The sequence below is a fragment of the Poecilia mexicana genome, unplaced genomic scaffold (genome assembly GCF_051168715.1).
Source record: "Poecilia mexicana isolate PSO_F unplaced genomic scaffold, ASM5116871v1 scaffold_8, whole genome shotgun sequence".
NCBI lineage: Eukaryota > Metazoa > Chordata > Actinopteri > Cyprinodontiformes > Poeciliidae > Poecilia > Poecilia mexicana.
Window position 1 is genome coordinate 5769208 of NW_028263377.1, and position 19603 is coordinate 5788810.

A 19603-nucleotide genomic window follows, 5' to 3' on the forward strand; every position below is an offset into this window, starting at 1 on the left:
ATCATCACACATCTGGTTCATAGTGACAGTTAGTGGCCAGCACAGTGATAACAGTTCAGTCACATGGTACACTGCAACTACTGACCTGAAATTATCCAATCAAAGGGAAACTTTAATTTCTTTCCACTTTTTATATATATATATATATATATATATATATATATATATATATATATATATATATATATATGTATATGTATATATATATATATATGTATATGTATATATATATATATATATGATTCAGAAAGGGAAAGTCATTAATGCGGTGAAGGAAAAAGTTGTTTTATTGTGGTAAACATATGGAATGATTAACTTAATTTCTTCAAACATAAATGAAGTTCTAAAAGTAAAGAGGAAGAAAAGACAAGAGGCCTTGACTGATGAGTGTGTGTGTGAGTTTATCTGAGCTCACACACACCGACTGTTTCACTTTTAGAGGACAGTAATTATGCCAATAACAAGATCATTTAACACATTAGTACTCAGTTAATGCAAATACAGATTTGTTTTCCTCAAGTGTTTTAAGAGCAGCAGCAACATGATGTGTCTGAGACACACGGCCTTGAAGAAAGCATGGCAGCTGGACGACTGAGGACACGAAGCAGGTCATGTGACTGCCAGGTTCATACATGGGGAGGTGACTAGTGGATGTCTGTACAGTAAATCTAATGTTTTTACAATCAGCCAGAGTTTCTGTAGAGTAGGGGTGTTCAAAGTGGGGCCAGGGGACCATTTGCGGCTCCTAGGCTGACTTTGCGCGGCCCTGCAGACCACAAATATAAAATAAATCGGGAGAAAACTGAGACTTTCTAATTAAAATCTACTTGAATTTTTTAAAAATGCTACACAGAGTGGTCATCTTTTCCACGAAGCACATCAAGTCATTGACTTATGATAAAGTCCACCACGGTGCACCCAAACCTGCTTTTATTTGTTGTATTAAAACTTTCCTAAATACAGATATCAACATACAGCAAATGAATGTTGGGCTAGATCCTGTTTCTATTGCTGAGAACAGATTAAATATTTTTTTAATTTTCTTCAAACAAGGTGAAAATAAGCAAAACTGGATCAGGTTCATTAAATATTTTAAAATGAAAAATATTGTATGTTTTGGAACTACTATCCTGTTTTTGTACTATATTGTGTGTATATATATATATATATATATATATATATATATATATATATATATATTTATTCTGTTTTCAATAGTTGTCGCTGTGTGTGGTGGCTGGATGAATATGGTTCCAGTCAAGCAGAGTCTAACTGGTCCTGTGTGCCACATCTAATTTATACCCCAGTGAAACAAAAAGCTTGAATTTGAAAACATTTCCACTATTTGTTTTAAAGACAAACTTTGGGAGGGGATTCCTACAACCAGTGCTTTTCTCAAAACTGATCATTTCCTAACATGTCACTTATTTTCCCACATTGAAAACATTTTCTAAAAGAGTAGGTTGGATTTTTGCTGTGATAAAAGATTTTATTTAATTTTTCATACTCAGCTTTACCATAGGTGCCAACAGATTTATCTACATCTGCACAGTTATTGTATTTGCTCCACACTTCGTGTAAAAAGCAAACAAACAAACAAACAAACAAAAAAAAAAAAAAACAGATACAGGTTCATGAAATCAATGCAAATCTTATATTGGCAGATGTTAAAATCCATAAGGTAAAGTGACTTTGGTACATGATGAGGTTTCTTTTTTTTTTTTTCCTATAATGTAAAATATATATTAAATAAAATGTATAGCAAATATCTTAATGTGGTACAAGTGTTGTTGGATGTGTCAATCATTACATTGGTATGTGGTGGTTTCCTGATGGTTAGAAAACCAAATCCACAAAGCAGGCACTGGAAATATTAAATGCTTATTGGCCCAGGACGTTTAAACTTGGAGAGGCTTTAGAACACAGTTATAAGTTATAAGAAAAAGAACAGATAGAAAGAAACGCTTCATTTGACGGGAAACAACAGCCCTATTGGAGAGGCCAAACCAAGATCGTCTCAGGTAGCCACTTAGCCAGTTAGCCATTTAGCTAACTGCCTCTGTAGCCTTTTCCACAGTCCAGGCACAGAGTGGAAGTTGTTCTTCATATTAGTGTATGTGTGTGTGTGTGTGTGTGTGTGTGTGTGTGTGTGTGTGTGTGTGTGTGTGTGTGGAGACATTCTAAAAAGGCCCGTTGCTTAGCAGGCGCAGGCACCGTTGCTTTCTGAAGAGTCTTTAAAGCCCTGGGGGTTCAAGTGATTGGCTGTGAGGTTGTTCTCTTCCTCTATGGTCTTGTTCATCTTGTCACAGATGACGTCGACTAGACACTCAAACACCTGCTTGACGTTGATGTTGTCCTTGGCGCTGGCCTCAAAGAAACGGAAGCCTGGGAGCAAGCAGCAGAAATGCCTTAAAAACAAACTACCCATACTAAGTTTTTTCACATTCCATGTGCTCCGTGTTTTATGTTGTTGTTCATATCTGGAGGTTTTTTTCCCCCTCATCTAATGAAAGAAAACCACCTCCCAGGGCTACAAAGTAGTGGCATATCTCTTGCAAATAAAAAATGAAGACGTGTGACATGCATGACAATATCTTTGTAGAACCACCTCTTCCTACACTAGCCGAGTTTCCATTGCAAATGTGCGCAAAACTGTCAATATTCTGATGACATTGGGAAGAAACACAACAGATACAATTAAAATCACACAGGAATTAGTTTGTTCACGCAATAAGTCATTATAACCAAACCACATCCTGTCTTCTTCTTTGTCTTTTCCTTCTTGTTGTTGATCACGTGACCCATATGAAATGAAAGAAGTGTTTCCATTGCAGTTTTTGTGAAAAATGTAAAATGTTTTCAAAGTTACCATGTTTCCATTAAGCAAATGTATTTTTGTAAATCCAATTTGTGCAATGATATGGTCAACAGAAGCACAGCTAATGACAACTACCAGTCTTTTGGGGTGAGTATGGACCTGTGTTTTCTCAAGGTGCTGTAAAACAATGCTCTACTAATAAATAATAATGTGTTACTGCAGTTATTACCGAGCTCCTCAGCCAGCTGCTGGCCGTCCTCTGTGGCTATGACCCTTTCATCCTCAAGGTCACACTTGTTACCGACCAGGATGACCTGAGTGTTGTCCCATGAGTAGGTCTTGATCTGTGTCGCCCTGAAAGACAAGATCCCACTAGTAAACAGCCACCGGGGTTATTCAGATGCAAATAAGAAAAGAGGAAGAACATTTAGCAGAAGAACATTTCAGCAAGTGTGGGGAAATATTAAAGAAACTCGAGGAACAGATAAATCCAAAATAATGGACTGAGAGCTTACATTTACAACAGGTACTAGTCGTTCACAGGATGAACGCTTTTGAGAAAGTAAAACAAAAAGACTTGTTTTCTCACCAGTCCTGCACCGCACCGAAGGAATCCTGGTTAGAGACGTCATACATGAGCAGGAAGCCCATGGCTCCTCTGTAGTACGCTGTGGTGATGGTACGGTAGCGCTCCTGTCCTGCTGTGTCCTGTGGGGACATGAACACAGAAACACCATCAGAAACAATCAATCTTCAAAGTCAGGCTGTGTTTATTCTGGTCTGAGATGAGTACAGTACCCAAAAAATGTACTCCAGTAAGAGTAGTAGTACTTCAACATGTTTTTACTCAAGTAAAAGTAAAAAGGAGCCAAACAAGAAATGACTCAAGTAAGAGTAATAAAGTATTTTGCAAAAAGGGTGACTCAAGTATTGAGAAAATAATCAAATTATCATTTAATATTTAAAAGTTACAAAACCAGAAGGACCAAAATATAAAGTTGAGTGGAAATGTTGGTATTTTAAAGATGAAAATGACAATAATTCATAAGTAACAAAAAAAATTTTGGTAAAAGAAACATTTTTCCCAAATCAGTTTATTTCAAAATAAAACTTATGAAACTAACAAAAACTGCAGGTATGTGTCTGTCTGGTGAATTTTTGACTAAAACAATCTTGTTCTTCACTCAGTGAAGTTACTCAGAGTGGGTAGTAATCGTAGCGATTCTTCATAATAAAGCCACTCAATTAAAAGTAAAAACTACAGCGTAGTCAAAATGCTCCTAAAAGTAATTTTTTTCCCCCAAAGATTACTTACGTAAGTGTAACTAGTTACTGCTCAACTCTGTTATTGGTCAACAAATCAGAAGAACCAATGCTTTCATGTGTGATGAAGTATGTATAATGTTAGACCACAAGGGGGCGGTGTGGTCAACGTTATAGTTGCTTTCATCTGCTACAGGCCGCTGGTGCATTTCAACGTTAAACTTATAACTATTTAAAACTTGAAATGACTATATCCGAGAAACGTCTTTGCAAAACACAATTTTTTTTGCAAGTATTGTGGAAGCATACAACTATATTTTTACTATTTTGTTCTTGGAAACGGAAAAAAACCCTGTCTAATCTTTTACACAACCGTTCATCTTCATGCACCCTTCTTCACAGAAGCCTTTAATTATTCTATAAAAACTGAACAGCTAAAGCTTCTCAGTCGACAGAGTGCTAACAGACTCCTCGGTTTGCATCAGGGCTCTGGTGTTTGTCTGTTCACTTTGAAACGGAGCAGGTTGTGTAGGTAACCAGAAGCTAATAAGGGTTATGAATGTTCCATTACAGGGTGGCGGCCTCACATCTCATCTCTCTACATAATGCATAGGACAGAGCAGCACATTGTATGGAAACTGTTGAATTCTCCCTTTATCCCCCCAGAATCTGGTTTTAGTGAAACAAGAGTCACTTTAGCTCTCTCGCTATCTCAGCCATGCAGAAAGAATCAAATATTAGCCAGCAAGATGTGATGGCTAACCAAACAGAGCGTATTGAGGGTTGCTACAAAACAAACCACAACAGCAGACAGGACCCGAGTGTGTGAAGCAGTTTAAATCAGGCTCCTGCACAGCCAGGCAGTCGGACGTCACTGGGACCCTGCTCCTCAAACATGCGTCACCTGTGTTTATTTTGGCTGCCGACAAAGAAGCAGCAAAGCACATCCACTGGGGTAACACACACTCACCATATGTCTGGGTGTGCTTATGCAAAGTGTATATGAAAGGTGTGTTTGTGTGTTTACTGTCAGATCAGTGACACGTTTGACGAAATGATGGGATGTAAGTGAGTACACTTCGCCTGTTCTGAGGGATATAGTGAAATCTTTGTAAAATGAGGGCTGAAATGATTAACGGTGAGGACATTTTTACAGAGCTGATGATTAACTGCGCATGAGGACCCAAACTTAAGACATCCCTGCTGCTTCCACACCCCTTATGCACACTGCTATACTGGCACTGCAATGTATCTCCATTGTGTCCCGGTCAGATGCTGATAGGCTACTTCCTCTGCTTCCTGGGTTTAGGAAATACCAGGTTTCTTTGTCATTTAGCAGCACAGTTAGTGACTCCACAAAGACCAGGCAGCCACGCACAGTTTTCTGGTCACTTTGGTAAAAAAAAGCTCATGGCATTCCAAAGGTGTTCACACATCTAGAACTTTTTTTAGCATCTTGTCATGTTAAACACACAAAAGACAATGATTGTTGTTGGAACAGCTTTCCAGACCGCTCAGGTCTTCTGGTTGTAGTCCACAAGTTCAAGTTCAAGGACTTTAACTACTTCAGCAGACGCTCTTTTCTAGATAGTACACCAATATTACACACAGAGTATGAGAGCCAAATGTTTGGCCAGGTAGGCGACTGGATGTGTGTTTTGGTGTGTGCTGCTGATTAATGTTGCACACTGTTTGTGTACCGTACAGTGGCTCACAGATTGTTAGTTCAAATGAATCATCTGTTTGACTTGCCAATAGGATTGGCTGGTTCCTGTAAGGAGCAGACATTACCTGAGACTAGTACTGGAGAGGAAAGATGGAAAATTAGTTCAGACAAAAAAAGGAAATCTGAACACAATAGGTTCAGAGAAAAAAATATTTTGTTACTGATTCTTTGCTATACATAGTATTTTTTGTTAAAAGGATACTGAAATAATCCCAGAGAAAGGGACTGTGTCGGCTGCTGCAGTTATCTGTCTGTCCTGTGAGTATTCTGCTCTGGTATCCATGAAAAGTAGGAACAAACCCCATAAATTGCTACCAATTTCCTTCATTGCTAGTTTTATCAACTCAAATTTAAGACATTTTAAGACTTTTAGGAATTAAATTCCAGATTTCCAAAGAAACATACAAAATACAATAAAGCAAAATTGCACTTACCCATGATAAACACAAAAATCTAGCCAGCTAGTTGGCAAAGGTTTTCTAATAGTCACAGTATGCAATGAAGATGTTTGTGTGTGACTCACTTTTTTCTGACAGAAAATTGCGCCCAAAGGAAAAAAAAATAGAATATACTAAATTAAATAGGTCTTAGATTAAAATGTAAGACCTGCGATTAACGTACTTAAGGACAACTTACTTTTAAAATTAATTAAAAATATTTTAAGGCCTTAATTTTAGAAACATAAATTTAAGACGGTAGAATGGACTGAACTTATATAGCGCTTTATCCGATCATTTTTGACCACTAAACATGCCACAATTCACCCATTTGCACTCACACATTTATACACCAATACGCAGCTCGGTAGGCAATTTAGGGTTGAACGCCTTGCCCAGGGGCACATCGACATGTGGCAGGAGGAAGCTGGAATTGAACCTACAACCTTCCGATCACAAGACGACTACTCTACCCATAGAGCCACAGTGGCCAAAGTACCAAAGAACCATCTCAAATCTCCAAAACACAACACACTGTAATGCAAATGCTATTTTATACGAACCTCGGAACTGTCACTACATCTGCGTTAGGTGGTGAAAAAAAAAAAAGTATAAAAAATTTTAATTTAACACTTTTAAGTAGATTTTTACAATCCCTTTGCTTCTTTCAGCTTTTTCACAGGAAGATGATTTGGTGGCATACTGCCTCCTGCCTCCATTGTTAGTGTAAATGACTGACAGGTTCTGTATAAATAACCACCCAATGCAAACGTGACAATGTCGTAAAGGTTTATAAACTAGTGTTTGCATAAACTGCTGTGACGTTTTGAGACTGCAGAGGTCCCTTTAGGTCTGGGCCCCGCTCAAACTGTACAATCAGACCCTGGGACAAACCCATCTGGATTTATATCTGGATTTATGCAGAGTCTGAATTTCCCACCACAAATATGGAAACATGAGCTGGTATGACAATAAAATATCTGAATCCTAATCAAAAAATTGAAAGTGTCATTGTCTTCACTCTTTGTAAAGTCGTGTTTAAACATGACCTCAAGGTTCTGAACCATTAATTTAAAATAAACCAATAAAAACTTGACAAGTCCTTTTTTTTAAACTCCTTTTAACCTGGGCTTAACCTGAGCTTTGTCACATCAAGTGCAACTCTGGAAACCTGAAATAGAGCCACACCTCCTTCATCAGCACAACCATCTCCTCAAGCATCAACCAGGAACTCTCAGCAGATGCCAGGTAAGAGTAGGAAGAAAGAATGTGAAAACTTGAGGAAGTCATTCTTCTGCATTTGCACAACTGACGAGAAAAACTCGCTCACAGGCCAAACCCACATAAACAAACACGGGTACCCAAAGGCTTCCACTTCAAGTAATTCTTATTACAGACATTCAAATTGCTGCTAAGTGTGCTAGTTGTTCAACCTGCAGTTGGTGTGGTATAACATCTCAATCCCAGCTCCAGCCACTCACCCAAATCTGCAACTTGATCCGCTTGTTGTTGCGGAAGACGGTTTTGACCTTGAAGTCGATGCCCACGGTGCTGACGAAGGCGGGGGTGAAGGAATCGTCGGCGTAGCGGAACAGGAAGGAGGTCTTACCGACGCTGCTGTTGCCGATGATCAGCAGCTTGAACATGTAGTCGAAGTTTTGGTCGGCCGCGTCTTTCTGCGAGGGAGGCTGATGGAGCCGCGAGTCGGTAGATGCCATCTGCAGAGCAGGGAGTACAAATTCACCCCAAAAAAAGGATTAATAAAAATACGAATGGTAATATGAAATGCTTACTGAAATCGGCATTTATTGCAAACATTGTTATAAATAACAGATGTAGTACAGACTGAGGAACATAAGTTTATCCAAGTCCAAGTCTGAAGACATTAACACAGCAATCCTTTGACGAGTTCCAGGACTATCAGGAAACCATAAACTAAGTCTGTGCTTAAAAGTTTTGTTGCCAATGTCAAGTGGAAATGTTAAATACATTCCATGGTTTAGTACAAATAAGAAATGGTCAAGGACAACGTGGCGAATAATTGAGAGAGGATCCCAAATTCCTCACTAAAATTTATCAGAAGTTCTTTTATTAGAAGAACCAAAAGTCTTTTTTTAAATAACAAATTCAGATTGAGGTAAGTTTTTGTAAGGACATTCCAACAGTTATTTAGGACTGAATTAATCTTGAGAGAAATCTTTATTGTAACGTAATTCCTTAATATATTTAATTGTTCATGAGACTTGAGTCCAAAATCTTGAGTCAGAGTCAAGTCTTTGTTTTGGTGTGTTATTGTCCGTTTGGAAGACCTTTTGGGAACTGATTCTTAATCCAGACAGAATTCATCAAATATTTCTACCTAGATTAATCAGTCTCCTCGGGATTTCACCATTTGTTGTGATTTTCTTTCTGTCAAAATCACTGATTTTGTGGTTCTACTTTGGAAATATTTGAAAAAAATGTTGTAATATTTTTCCTGATTAAACATCTTCCAAAATATATACATAGAAGAAAAAAAGAATCAATTGAGCTGAATTGCTTGTGTATTATCAAACGTCATAGGGTTTGATGTTGATCTGAAGGTTGAATTCATAAGTTGCAAAAACAAAACAAACAAAACAATAAAAAAACGGAGAGACTGGTGAATTCATGAAAACTAAAACAATAAAGAAATGTTCTGGACATCAATATTCAAATTCGAATCATCAATATATTAGATTATTTTAGCAGCAGTAAGAATAATTGTTCATTTTTCTGTTTTCAACCAGAGCAATTAAATATTTTTATATATTTTTACCTAACTTTTTTGTTATACTCTTAGGTCATCATTCCATGAGAATCTCATACTATCTAAAGCATGATACAAAAATGTTACACTCAGTAATACAGTTTTATCATTTTTTAAGTTTCTAAATCACAAACATTGTCAGTAATATTTAGGTTGTTGCATTCTACAACTTGCCAACAGATGTCACTAAAGCCACCATAGAGACCTTTAAACCTGTGGTGTCCAAACCTTTTATCATGGGGCCACAAATGTCATGCTGAAAGTTACATCAGGACCACATTTTTTTCTTTTTCTTTTTAACTATAACTGCAACAACCATTTTACATTTTGATTTTTACCTGCTAAATAAACTCAATATTTTAATGTCAGCAACAAGAACAGGATGTGACTCACTCTGGCTTTACTTTACCAAGTGTATTAAATGGGCATGTCCAAGTTTGCATTTCAGTAAAAGCCACTGGATGTTTTTGGTTCCAATTACCAATAATTAAAGTTAAAAACAAAAATCTGGATGAATACTTATGTTGCATCTTGCAACATCTTTTTTTCTTTTTTTTTTTAATACTGTATCATTCTTTGAGAAATTCACCTTAAAATTGTTTTTAAATGTGGATCTGCATCTACGCCTGTCAAGATAACAAATTTTGGTGGGCAATAAATTATCCCAGAAATTATTGAGATAAGTGATAATATTGTTGTTTTGAGACCATTATCAAGTAATAAAATAATGTAATGCTAATGGCACGGTAACACATTCTTGAGATCAATGCAGTTTAAATTCTAATGAACATTTAGCATTTGAACTGGAAGACATTTTTAATATTCACAGTAAATGAACAAAAACAACAATAAAAAATGAATTATGAAGCCTCTGTAAAAAAATTGCCCTTCAAAAAACAGCTATCTGAGACCAATGAGCCAGTCTGAAGACTTTTGTCACACAGTTTTTGGTAGGAAGAGAGAAAAGAGAAAAACAATAAATCATGCAAATGGAAATTATCAAGCTTGTTTACTTAATCATGCGATTAATTACTTTATTGCAACATCAACTGAACTGGCAAACCAAACTAAGGCTGTTTTTGAACTGTGATAAAGGGCCACATGTAATCACATTGTCCCAGAGTAGTTTTATGTTTTCACAAGGAGGGGATTATATACAGTCTATTACTATACAGTAAGATGTTATTTATAGATGGAAAAAACATACAAATTCAATAGTGGATCAGATACGAGACAGATGAAAATGTGTAAAATAAGACATCTAAAAGTTTGAGAGCTCTAAATAAACAAAGCCCTGCCACCTGCTTTACTTAAAGTGTTAATCTCTGCCATCTCTCCTGCGGGCCGATGTGAGATTACCTGCCATCAGGCCCTTTCATTGTTAGCTGACCAAACAGTGGGAGGAGGGGAGCAGCTGCTCGGCTTTTGGGTATTAAGTGGAGAGCAACAAGTTCGCTTTCAAGCGCACGGCTGATCAATCGCCGCAGCCCTGCCTCTGTCTACCGAGACCCCATCTCCGTGGAGACCAGAGCATGACTCGGCTGCGTGGAAGACCCATTAGCGGTGAGAGCAGTCAGTTCGTTTGACTTTTAAGTGGTTAAATGGAGGTTTTCAACATGAGGCGGAGATATAGAGATACGATCTGGTGGCATTATGACGTTAAAAAGAGATTAAAAAAAAACACGACTGCACATTTCAGAAAGCATGTCATTCAACGCATCAATGCAAGTAGATGCAAAGTAATTGCAAGTTATGAGGTCAGTGTCCTTCCCTTCCACACAAGCAGTATGAGTCAATTTAAGCTCATGTAACTTCCTATTGAAGTGTAAATATAAACAATCTTTTCAATTATTTAGCTTAAAAATATCTTGCATATCTGAAAGTAACAAAACAGGAAGCCAAAGATCATTTTGTTTTCAATTTAAATGTAGGTAGGATTCACTTTCTAGAGCTGTATTCACCCCAGCTGTGTAAACTGCACTTACAAAAATAAATGATCCAATTGCAAAAAAACAAAACAAAAAAAACATAACATTTCTGATAAGTTTTGGTGCAAGCATGAGGTGGTTTTTGAGTTTTATCAAAATTAGTCTATCTCGCAAAACTGCAACGGAAACATTTTTGGTGACCAAATGGATGTTACTACTGGCAGGAAAGACGAAGCAGACGACAGGAAGTGGTATGAGGATGATGGCGCGGCCTGTTTATTAATGACATTGTGGGAGCAAACTGGGTCACGAGATTTTAACTGTATTTCTCATTTAATAGAAACACAGCGACTGAAAAATTGTATTGTTTGGACATTAGTGGAATATCAACATTTGCAGCTACGGTCTTTCAAACATCTTCTGCTTCTTGTTTGTTACACCCACAGACTTGTGCTGTCTTGTGTGCTGGTTGATGGCGAAACTCTGTTGCCTGTAGTAAAAATAACACTCTTTCACAACTTTTGCTCATTATTTAAAAGGAAGCCAGGCCCATGTCTTCTATGAGCACAGTCATTTTTCCCCTGAAAAAGGTTTTCTAGGTATTGTGCTTCTAAAAAAAATAAGCTGTTACAACTCAAGCAATCATGAATGCAACAGGCATGCAATTATGATCACTAATATCTAACATCACTAATTCTAAATTAGATAAAATGTATTTATTTCAATTAATACACACTGAAATAAATTAAACTGAAGATAAAAGTAAACTTTTTTAAATTATTGAGATTATTTCATCTTCATTCATAGTATGTTCTATGTGTTAAAAAATGTAATATATTTCTTTGTAATGAAGACATTAGTAACACTTTTGAAATCTATTCTGATAAGGTGGCATATGGACCTTCCTGACAACCGTCCACTAGCAACAACTGTCCCAGCTCAAAACACTTCCTGAGAAGTTTGACTTAGCATTTATTTAAAAGGTTTTTATGCCACCTTTTCTTAAAAAAAAACAAACAAAACATCTAAATTCTTTATTAGCATTTCAGTGACATTTTAGGCTAAAAACCAATTCACATGATCTATTTCTTTTTTTAAATATGGTGGAACAACGCTGCCTGTAACAGGTTTGGCTTTAGCACTGTAGCTAAGTTAGCTAAAACAAGTTACACTAAAATTCTGTTAAAGCAGAAATGTTTAACAACCTCAAGTTTTATGAGAGCTTTTGACTTTAACTGTGTTGACATATGCATTCATATAATGAGCTATATAAACACTGTGTGGGCTGGACATGGCACACAACTTATGAGAATAACTGATGCTAATAGTAATAACTTCACAAATATTAGTTTTCATAGTGCTGCAAGTTGACAGCACTTGTGCTGTCACTGAACTAGTTAAATGTTGATACAAACTTCAATTCTTATGGCACCTCATAACTTTTACTCAGTTTATATAATAATTAATTAAAAATCTTTACATGTAAATATCAGGCTTACATTTCTCTGCTTGAAAGGACAAATGGCTCACTGTTTACTTTGGTTCCATTAAAATTCAATTAAATCAATAAAACTGTCAATGTTTTACTTTTAGAAACTAATAAAGATTAAAATCTGAATAATTTTAACAGCTAAAAATCAAACTCAACTTTCGGATGATTTGATAAATTGGCACTAAATTAATTCCTTACTTTTGGGAGATTGTTCAGTTCCTTTACTGTCTGCCCTAAGGGGGAAATTTGTTTTGCAGCCAGGCTTTCGAACATACAGAACAACATAAAGATACATAGGCAATGTTAAAAACAGACAAAGCACAAGCACCAATTCATAAATATATAAAACGGAATTATACATTAGAAATTTGGCACCAATTGTCAATTGACCATTGGCACCCGCTGGTGCCAACTTAGTCACTGCATTTAATGACTTTACAGACAAAAATAAATAAATACATTTTTAAAAAGTCAGCATTGGCCAAATTTGGAACAGGCAAGTCAGGCTTTTTAAAGCTCGGTGATTGGTCAAGAAAAGTGCAGTGGGTGCAGTCCTTGCTGAAATGACTTTGTTTTCTTTGTGACCTGAGGCTTTTCCCTGTTAGGTGCTAATGTAAATCTGAGGTTAGAAACTGACTCTGGGATCTTCAGTCACATTATCGCTATGTCAGGGACCCAGAGGGGCAATATGTATGTACTTACTGCTATATGTGAATAACTTAAAGTGATCTATTTTTATACTACAATCAGCTAACAGGAACCCTAGGAAAACCTCAGTCACACTTTCCTTTTGCATATGGACATCTCTAGAGAAAGACATAGACCTGACAGAACACCTGGTTAAACAGATCCCACTGCGGTACAAGTGATGGCTTTGATAAGGAGTCCCACATCAGCACCGACTGGCTGTCATATCGTAACAGCGATCTCCATGCAGAGAAGCCAACTTTATGACTCATTACTGTGTTTCAGTAAAACAAACACAGGCCGGTGCTGTGTGTGGAGGCTGATGACGGTGCAGCCAGGTCCCTCAGCTGGCAGCACTGTTTGCACACCCAACCAACAGGAAATGGACACTATTGATTTTCGGCCAGTTGCCACATCTGTTCCTTAATTAGGAGGAGAGTTCAAACAAGAAGAGAAGGTGATTTTTTAATATATATTTAAAAAATTGACAAGGGGAACAGACTCCAAGGCGCTTCCACCTTTTGTAAATATACAATAAATGACAAAAGAGGAAAATATATATATATATATATATTAAGTGTTCTTGCAAGTAAACGGTAAGAGTCATGCTACATAGTAAGGCGTCCGAAAGAAAAGGAAGAGTGAAGCAAGCAACCACCACCCGATACAAGAAGCTTACCTCTTCACCCAGCAAAAGAACCGCCCTACTTGGTTCCCTTTTCGGCTGTTTGTTTCTGCTCTCTCCTGCCTGGCCCGTAAGGTGTCGGTGTAGTTAGCTGGCCAGCAAAGTGCTCCTAGAAACCACCTTCCTGCTCCAGTGATAGAAGCAACAGCAGCCGACGTGCTTCCTTTCACAGAACGCTACTTTTGTTTGTTTGTTTTTATCGTTCCTGTTTTGTTGACCCGGAGCAGCTGACAAGTTCTCGGTGTGTTTACAGAGCTGCCGCCCGCCGTCTCTGGATGATAGTCCCGACTGAGAGGTGTTGCTAGGAGGGATGAGTCTACGAGCTGCAGCGCGAGGCGAAGAGGCTCGGAGCAGAGGAGGGCTGGGCGCGTCAAAGTGTGCGCGCTGGCAGCACGCACGCGCACACCTTCGACAACAATCAAGCTACGCTTCTAGTATCTCCGTCCTCGAGTGATAGTGAAAACTCAATGCATTTTATTTGTACTTTAAAAGCATTTAATACAGCTTTTAATGTTGAAGTGGAAGAGCATAGATACTTGGCTTTCATAGTTTTGAAGAATTAAAATGTTAAAAGTCAAGTGTAATCAGCCTCCTTTACTCTGGCTTTCATCAAGCAGCCAAGAAGACCACGGTCACTCTTAAACCGCACAAATATGGCAAGAAGAAAGTCAGAAGAAGCCCTACTTAAAGTTTACCTTAAGCCACATAGAGCAGAAGGTTTGTGACCAGAATTGGACATTGTCATTAGTTAAAAAAAAAAAAGAAAAAAAAAAGCTTTGTTCAGATGGTTTACCCCCATGAGGTTCAAATGACCTCATGGGGCTCATTTCAACCCCATGAGTTTTTTTTTAACTCTTTTCTTTCACAAGTTTTTTGTGTGTGTTGTTTAAGGAACTGACTGTGTGACGGGACTACGTCCTGCTTTCCCGTTATCCAACCGTGATACTGTCAGGACTCCTCCTGAGCGTCATACTAACGGCGTGGGAGGGTTAAAACGGAGCATTTTTGATTTTTCACGGTGGAGAAAAATCCATTTTAAACAATGAGGTGCACCCTCAGTAATCTGTTAAACTGTGATTGAATGCTTGTTGGTTTTACCGTTTCCTCCTCAGACAAATTAGGCTACAACTTTTATTTCCTCTTATCTCTCAAATTGTGTCGTCTCCTACCAGTCTAGTCCTTCAAACTTCCTTCTCTTGCCACATTCCCTCATGTTTTCATTTTCACATAAACCTTTTAAAAACAGATTCATGAACTGTCTTACATACACATTTAGGAAGTTTTATCGAATGGTTTCCTTTGTATTTAACCTGCACTGAAGATGCAAACATTTCATGTGAAATCTCTCCTCCGTTCCATCTCAGGTGAGAGGAGTGGATAAACTTGTTCTCTGGCCAAACAAAGTTTACTTCCTGATGGCACTGCTACTGACAGATTAGAGAACGTTTCCCAGAAGGCACAGGATGTGAGGTCGAACCGCTTCCCACAACCTAACCTACCTGTGTAACATGTTACTCAGGTATGTGGCGTTGACGAAAACACAATGGATCTATTTTTAGGGAGATTTTATATTTACTAGAATGAAATTTGCAACTCCAAACTGGAATTAATTCACATTTGTGCAAGCTCATCCGTTTCCTAGAAGTCCAAGCTTTCAATATTAAGAGGGACTCCATTACAAGCCATTAGTGTCGATAGTGAGAAGGGAACAGTGTTTCCCTGCGGCAAGCCAGTAAAATACTCTCATAACCCGATGTGCATCACAAGTAATTTCATTAAAAGACACCAAAAGTGAATCCAGCTTGCCTGCTTGAGTCTGAATTTATACAACAATGTAAAAAATAAAGCAAAAAAAAAAAACAAAACAAAAAAAACAATACAAGGACAGCATTGTTGTTAACAGATTCTGCAAGTACAGAGGGAAATAATTCATAAATCTTCTATTTATTCCATTATTCACAGTGTTAATTTCAAGCTGAAAAACTTCTTACATAACATACAACACTACAACTGAAATGCAGCTTCAATGTAGATACAGATTGAGAAATTATGGGTAAATATCTCCATCTGCTGGATAAACAGAGCAACTGCAAAAAGATGTTCTAATTTGTTCCACAGTGTTTTAAACGGATTGTTCAGCAGACAAGGTGTATGTAGTTAAAGCAAAAATATCAATGGATCCTTTACAAGAAAAATTATGGATGAATCATTTCCTCAGTAAAAGTCACAAGTAGACAACAGTTGCATGTTTGTTCCATAATCTGCTTTAATCGACATAACGGTGTCAGCGCATCTCTGTCTGTTTGTGCCGTGATTGAAAAAATACATCCTGGATCACTTATGAAATAATTAGTTAAAATATATATATAAAAAAAAGAAAACACTCCCAAAACATGATGCTACTACCACCATGTTTCTCTGTGGGGATGATGTGTTCAGGGTGATGTTGCAGTTTAAAAATACTTATATTCCTGAAATTAAACTTCAACAAGTTTTTGTAAACACACTTCAAAACATTTGTCTTTTTTTTTTAAATTTTATACAAGGTGATTTGTGGGCTTATAAGAAGTTTTGATGTTGACTTTACTATAAAAATTAACTTACTCCAGTCTTGGAGAATGATATAGTGTTTTGGACTGTGCTTATTATAAATAACTTCTTCTAATTGGAGAAGATTTTGTTTAGAAATTCAGAAGTTAGAAGTTCAACCCCAACTAAACCACTTGAGTTTATACATTAGTGGAACTTTTCTGTTTTAAGAATAGTTTTCCCCCCTTTTTGTTTAATATTTACAACGGTGGGTTCGTTTTATTAAATGTACTGTATTTTATTCTTAAACATCCGAGCGTCTCGCTTGTTTGTTTTTGCATCGTTTTTTTACTATATAATTAGTTGATGTCTGCATTATGTCCCCAGTAGATTTGAAATACCATTTCCCTTTTTAGTACTTTTTTATGTTCGTTTGTCGCACTAAAATCCCAATAAAACTTTTGTTTTTTAATAAAATGTGGGAAACTGAATACTGCATGAATGCCTATATAATGCTGGTGTTTAAATGGTGGACAGCTTGAGAGCGGTGTAGACCAGGTTAGTTGTGATGCAGAGGAAGCCGATGAGGTTGCAGAGGCTGGACAGGCCGTGGTACCGCCCAAACGTCTTCCTGTAGGCCCGGTACTTTGGGTCCTGCTCCTTCAGCTTGGCGTAGTCCTCCCTCTGGCTGCCCAGCCCCACCTGGTTCCCCAGGCCGTGCTCCTCCTCCACCGCCCTCATCTGGAACATGACCTCGGTGGCCGCTGGGCCGAACCACTGGGCGTTCAGGCCTGCTGTTATCAGCGCCACGAAGAACATCAGCATCTGGGCGATGAGAGGAAGAGAAAACGATGCCAAACCAACAGTATTTTTTTTACCGTCAAAGAGGGAGTTATTGATGCTCACCTGCACGCCTTCGTGCCAGTCCAGCAGCTCTCTGGGGTGGTACACGGCGTACACGGCCAGGCTGGTGAAGTTGCTTCCCAGCAGGCAGTAGAAGTAGATGGGAAACAGCTTGCTCTGGACCAAACCAAAGGTGTGCAACGACACCTGCTTCACCAGAGCGAAACCTGCGGACACGGGGAAACCGAACGGCGTTACCGCCGGAAACGCTTGTGGCTCGCCTCGCTTCCTCTGCCGGGTTGGGCCACGCTTACCTCCGATGAAGGAGACCCACACCTGCATGCCCCAGGTGAAGGCGAGCAGCAGCAGGTGCAACACTTTGATCGTGTCGGTTGGCTCCCCCTCCGTCGCCATGGCATCACTATGCAAACAAGACAGATAGTGAAAAATGTGGTTCTCACAACCTGAGGAAAGATGTACATTTAAGCAACTTCATCAGGTCTATAACCCGTTCATTCCTCCAGCCACTAGGGGTGCTGTTCTAAAAGCGTTGGCTGTGCGTGGCCAGCCTTTTACATCCCAAAGGTCGATGAAAACTTGACATGGATTCACCAGATTCAGTGGTGAGTTGATTGACATTCACGTTGTTTGGATCCTCTTGTCGACAATTGCTAGTTTTATCGTTAACATTTGTTTTTAGGTCCCACTTTGTTAATCTTACCAATTCGCAAAACAGAACTCCATAGTGAAGTTTGGTTATTTTTGATAACTTTTTGTACGAAACTATTAAACTTCCTAAAATACTGATCATTTGTCTTACGAGTCCTTAACAATTCAGGTAAACTGCCATTGACTCATTTATTTATTTGTATGGTGTTTATGACATATTTTGAAATGCTTGTACTCGTTTCCATCATTGGTACAATTTTGTCTTTATGTAATTATCCATTTATACCTTTATTTCTTCAACAGTTTTACAATTTATGTCAAGTTTATTGGTTTGCCTTTTCATTAAGCCTTGATTTACATAAAACAATTTTCATGTGTTAGAACAGTCCAGTCAAAGTCCATAAAACTGGGAGTATGTGGTGAACCTTCAAAGTTCATATTCAAATACTCTCTATCCAACCTGACTGAGGTTCTTCCTGATATGCCAAACTGGTAGAGACGCCCCAAAAGAAGTGTAGATGTAGCTGAAGCAACTATTTTGATACAAGCCATTCATTTAGGGCTGCTGAGAAAATACAAACACTTTTTACATTCTAATTTCTAAGTCAGAAGAAAATTCAACAATTAATTTATTTCCCTCCTGCCAAGGGATGGTTTAAACTTCCTCATTCCATCCATGAAGCTTCCTTGTCAACTCCTCTGGGAATTGGGGTCTTAGTTCAAGTATAATTTCAGCTTTTAAAATTATAAATCAGCTGCTCCCACTTGTAAAAACAAGACCTTATAATCTGTTGCAAAAGAAATTTTTATTTTCCTTTTCCCAAACAGAATCTTTAATGTTCAGAAAAAAAACCGGGAGATGTTTGAGCAAAACTAATGGTCTCAAAGATAGAAATTACTTGGGCGTCACTGACGCCTCAACTTCGCTCATGCAGCAGACCAGATAAGCACCTCAGGGTGAGATAAGAAGGAGGCAGAACAGTAATTTCACTCCACTCTTTATTCGCGGTAAAATGATATGCAAGCATAGCAAAGACAATATATTGAGGAGAAGAGGAAGAAGGTGTAGAAACAATCTAAACTGCAAAGAACAACAAAAACTTGAAGTAAGCGTCCAAGTAAGGCTACCGAGCTGTTAGCCACTCAGCTAGCACAGTTACACATGTATAAGCATCGCAGCTGCACTAGCTTTATCCACGACTTACTTTACATAATTACAGCGGGAATAAGTTCAGCATGACCAAAGAAACGATGCCTACCTTAGTCCAGAGCGCTTTTAGGAAGGACAACCACCGTCTATCAACGAGGGTAAGAACCAAAGTTCATAGGAACAGCCACTTCCTCTGTCAAATTTCTGGAATCAATAGCCCCGCCTCTTTCATGGAAACAGACCAATCACATTCTTGGCTAAGCGACCGTTTGTCGTGACACTGTTTTTAATTGGTTCATTTTTGACATATATTGTCACAGCCTCTACACTGGTATTTTATTTACTGTAGCACGTGTGTAAACCGCTGACTAGCATAGCACCCGCTTCTGTTTAAATGACAACTTCACACAATATTTTCTTTGTGATATATTTTTATTTTTATTTTTGCCGAATATAAAAACATCGTTCATTCAGAGTCTACAATGCAATTTAAAGCTTAGGTAGCTTATACTAAAAAGCATCCTTCACCTATTATTAAATAGAGAAACGCTTCATAAAAAATGTAGACATTTATTTTATTATTTCATG

The 19603-nt window shown here is 38.0% G+C and overlaps 2 protein-coding genes across 2 annotated transcripts; both read right to left on the reverse strand.

The window, feature by feature from the left end:
- Positions 1–1468: 1468 nt before the first annotated feature.
- Positions 1469–14176, reverse strand: rab3db (RAB3D, member RAS oncogene family, b). The gene is made up of 5 exons (XM_014996503.2): positions 13819–14176; positions 7726–7962; positions 3408–3526; positions 3048–3172; positions 1469–2385 (listed from the first exon to the last, which is right to left on the reverse strand). Exons 2-5 carry the CDS (start codon positions 7960–7962, stop codon positions 2198–2200), a joined length of 669 nt encoding a protein of 222 aa, XP_014851989.1. The 5' UTR covers positions 13819–14176; the 3' UTR covers positions 1469–2197.
- Positions 14177–15749: 1573 nt separating this feature from the next.
- Positions 15750–19255, reverse strand: tmem205 (transmembrane protein 205). The gene is made up of 4 exons (XM_014996502.2): positions 19125–19255; positions 17511–17617; positions 17260–17423; positions 15750–17178 (listed from the first exon to the last, which is right to left on the reverse strand). The coding sequence occupies exons 2-4, from the start codon at positions 17608–17610 to the stop codon at positions 16876–16878; spliced, it is 567 nt and encodes a 188-aa protein (XP_014851988.1). The 5' UTR covers positions 17611–17617; positions 19125–19255; the 3' UTR covers positions 15750–16875.
- Between the last annotated feature and the right edge of the window lie 348 nt (positions 19256–19603).

Bases quoted from the DNA above. Each gene is read 5' to 3' on its own strand.
- rab3db (XM_014996503.2), bottom strand. From the start codon at position 7,962: ATGGCATCTACCGACTCGCGGCTCCATCAGCCTCCCTCGCAGAAAGAC. The intron at 3,527-7,725 runs GTGAGTGGCTGG...ATGTCCCCACAG, and splicing joins GGATCAAGTTGCAGATTTGG to GACACAGCAGGACAGGAGCG. The intron at 3,173-3,407 runs GTGAGAAAACAA...CTTGTCTTTCAG, and splicing joins TTCGGTGCGGTGCAGGACTG to GGCGACACAGATCAAGACCT.
- tmem205 (XM_014996502.2), bottom strand. From the start codon at position 17,610: ATGGCGACGGAGGGGGAGCCAACCGACACGATCAAAGTGTTGCACCTG. The intron at 17,424-17,510 runs GTAAGCGTGGCC...CCGTGTCCGCAG, and splicing joins GTGGGTCTCCTTCATCGGAG to GTTTCGCTCTGGTGAAGCAG. The intron at 17,179-17,259 runs GTGAGCATCAAT...CTCATCGCCCAG, and splicing joins ACTGGCACGAAGGCGTGCAG to ATGCTGATGTTCTTCGTGGC.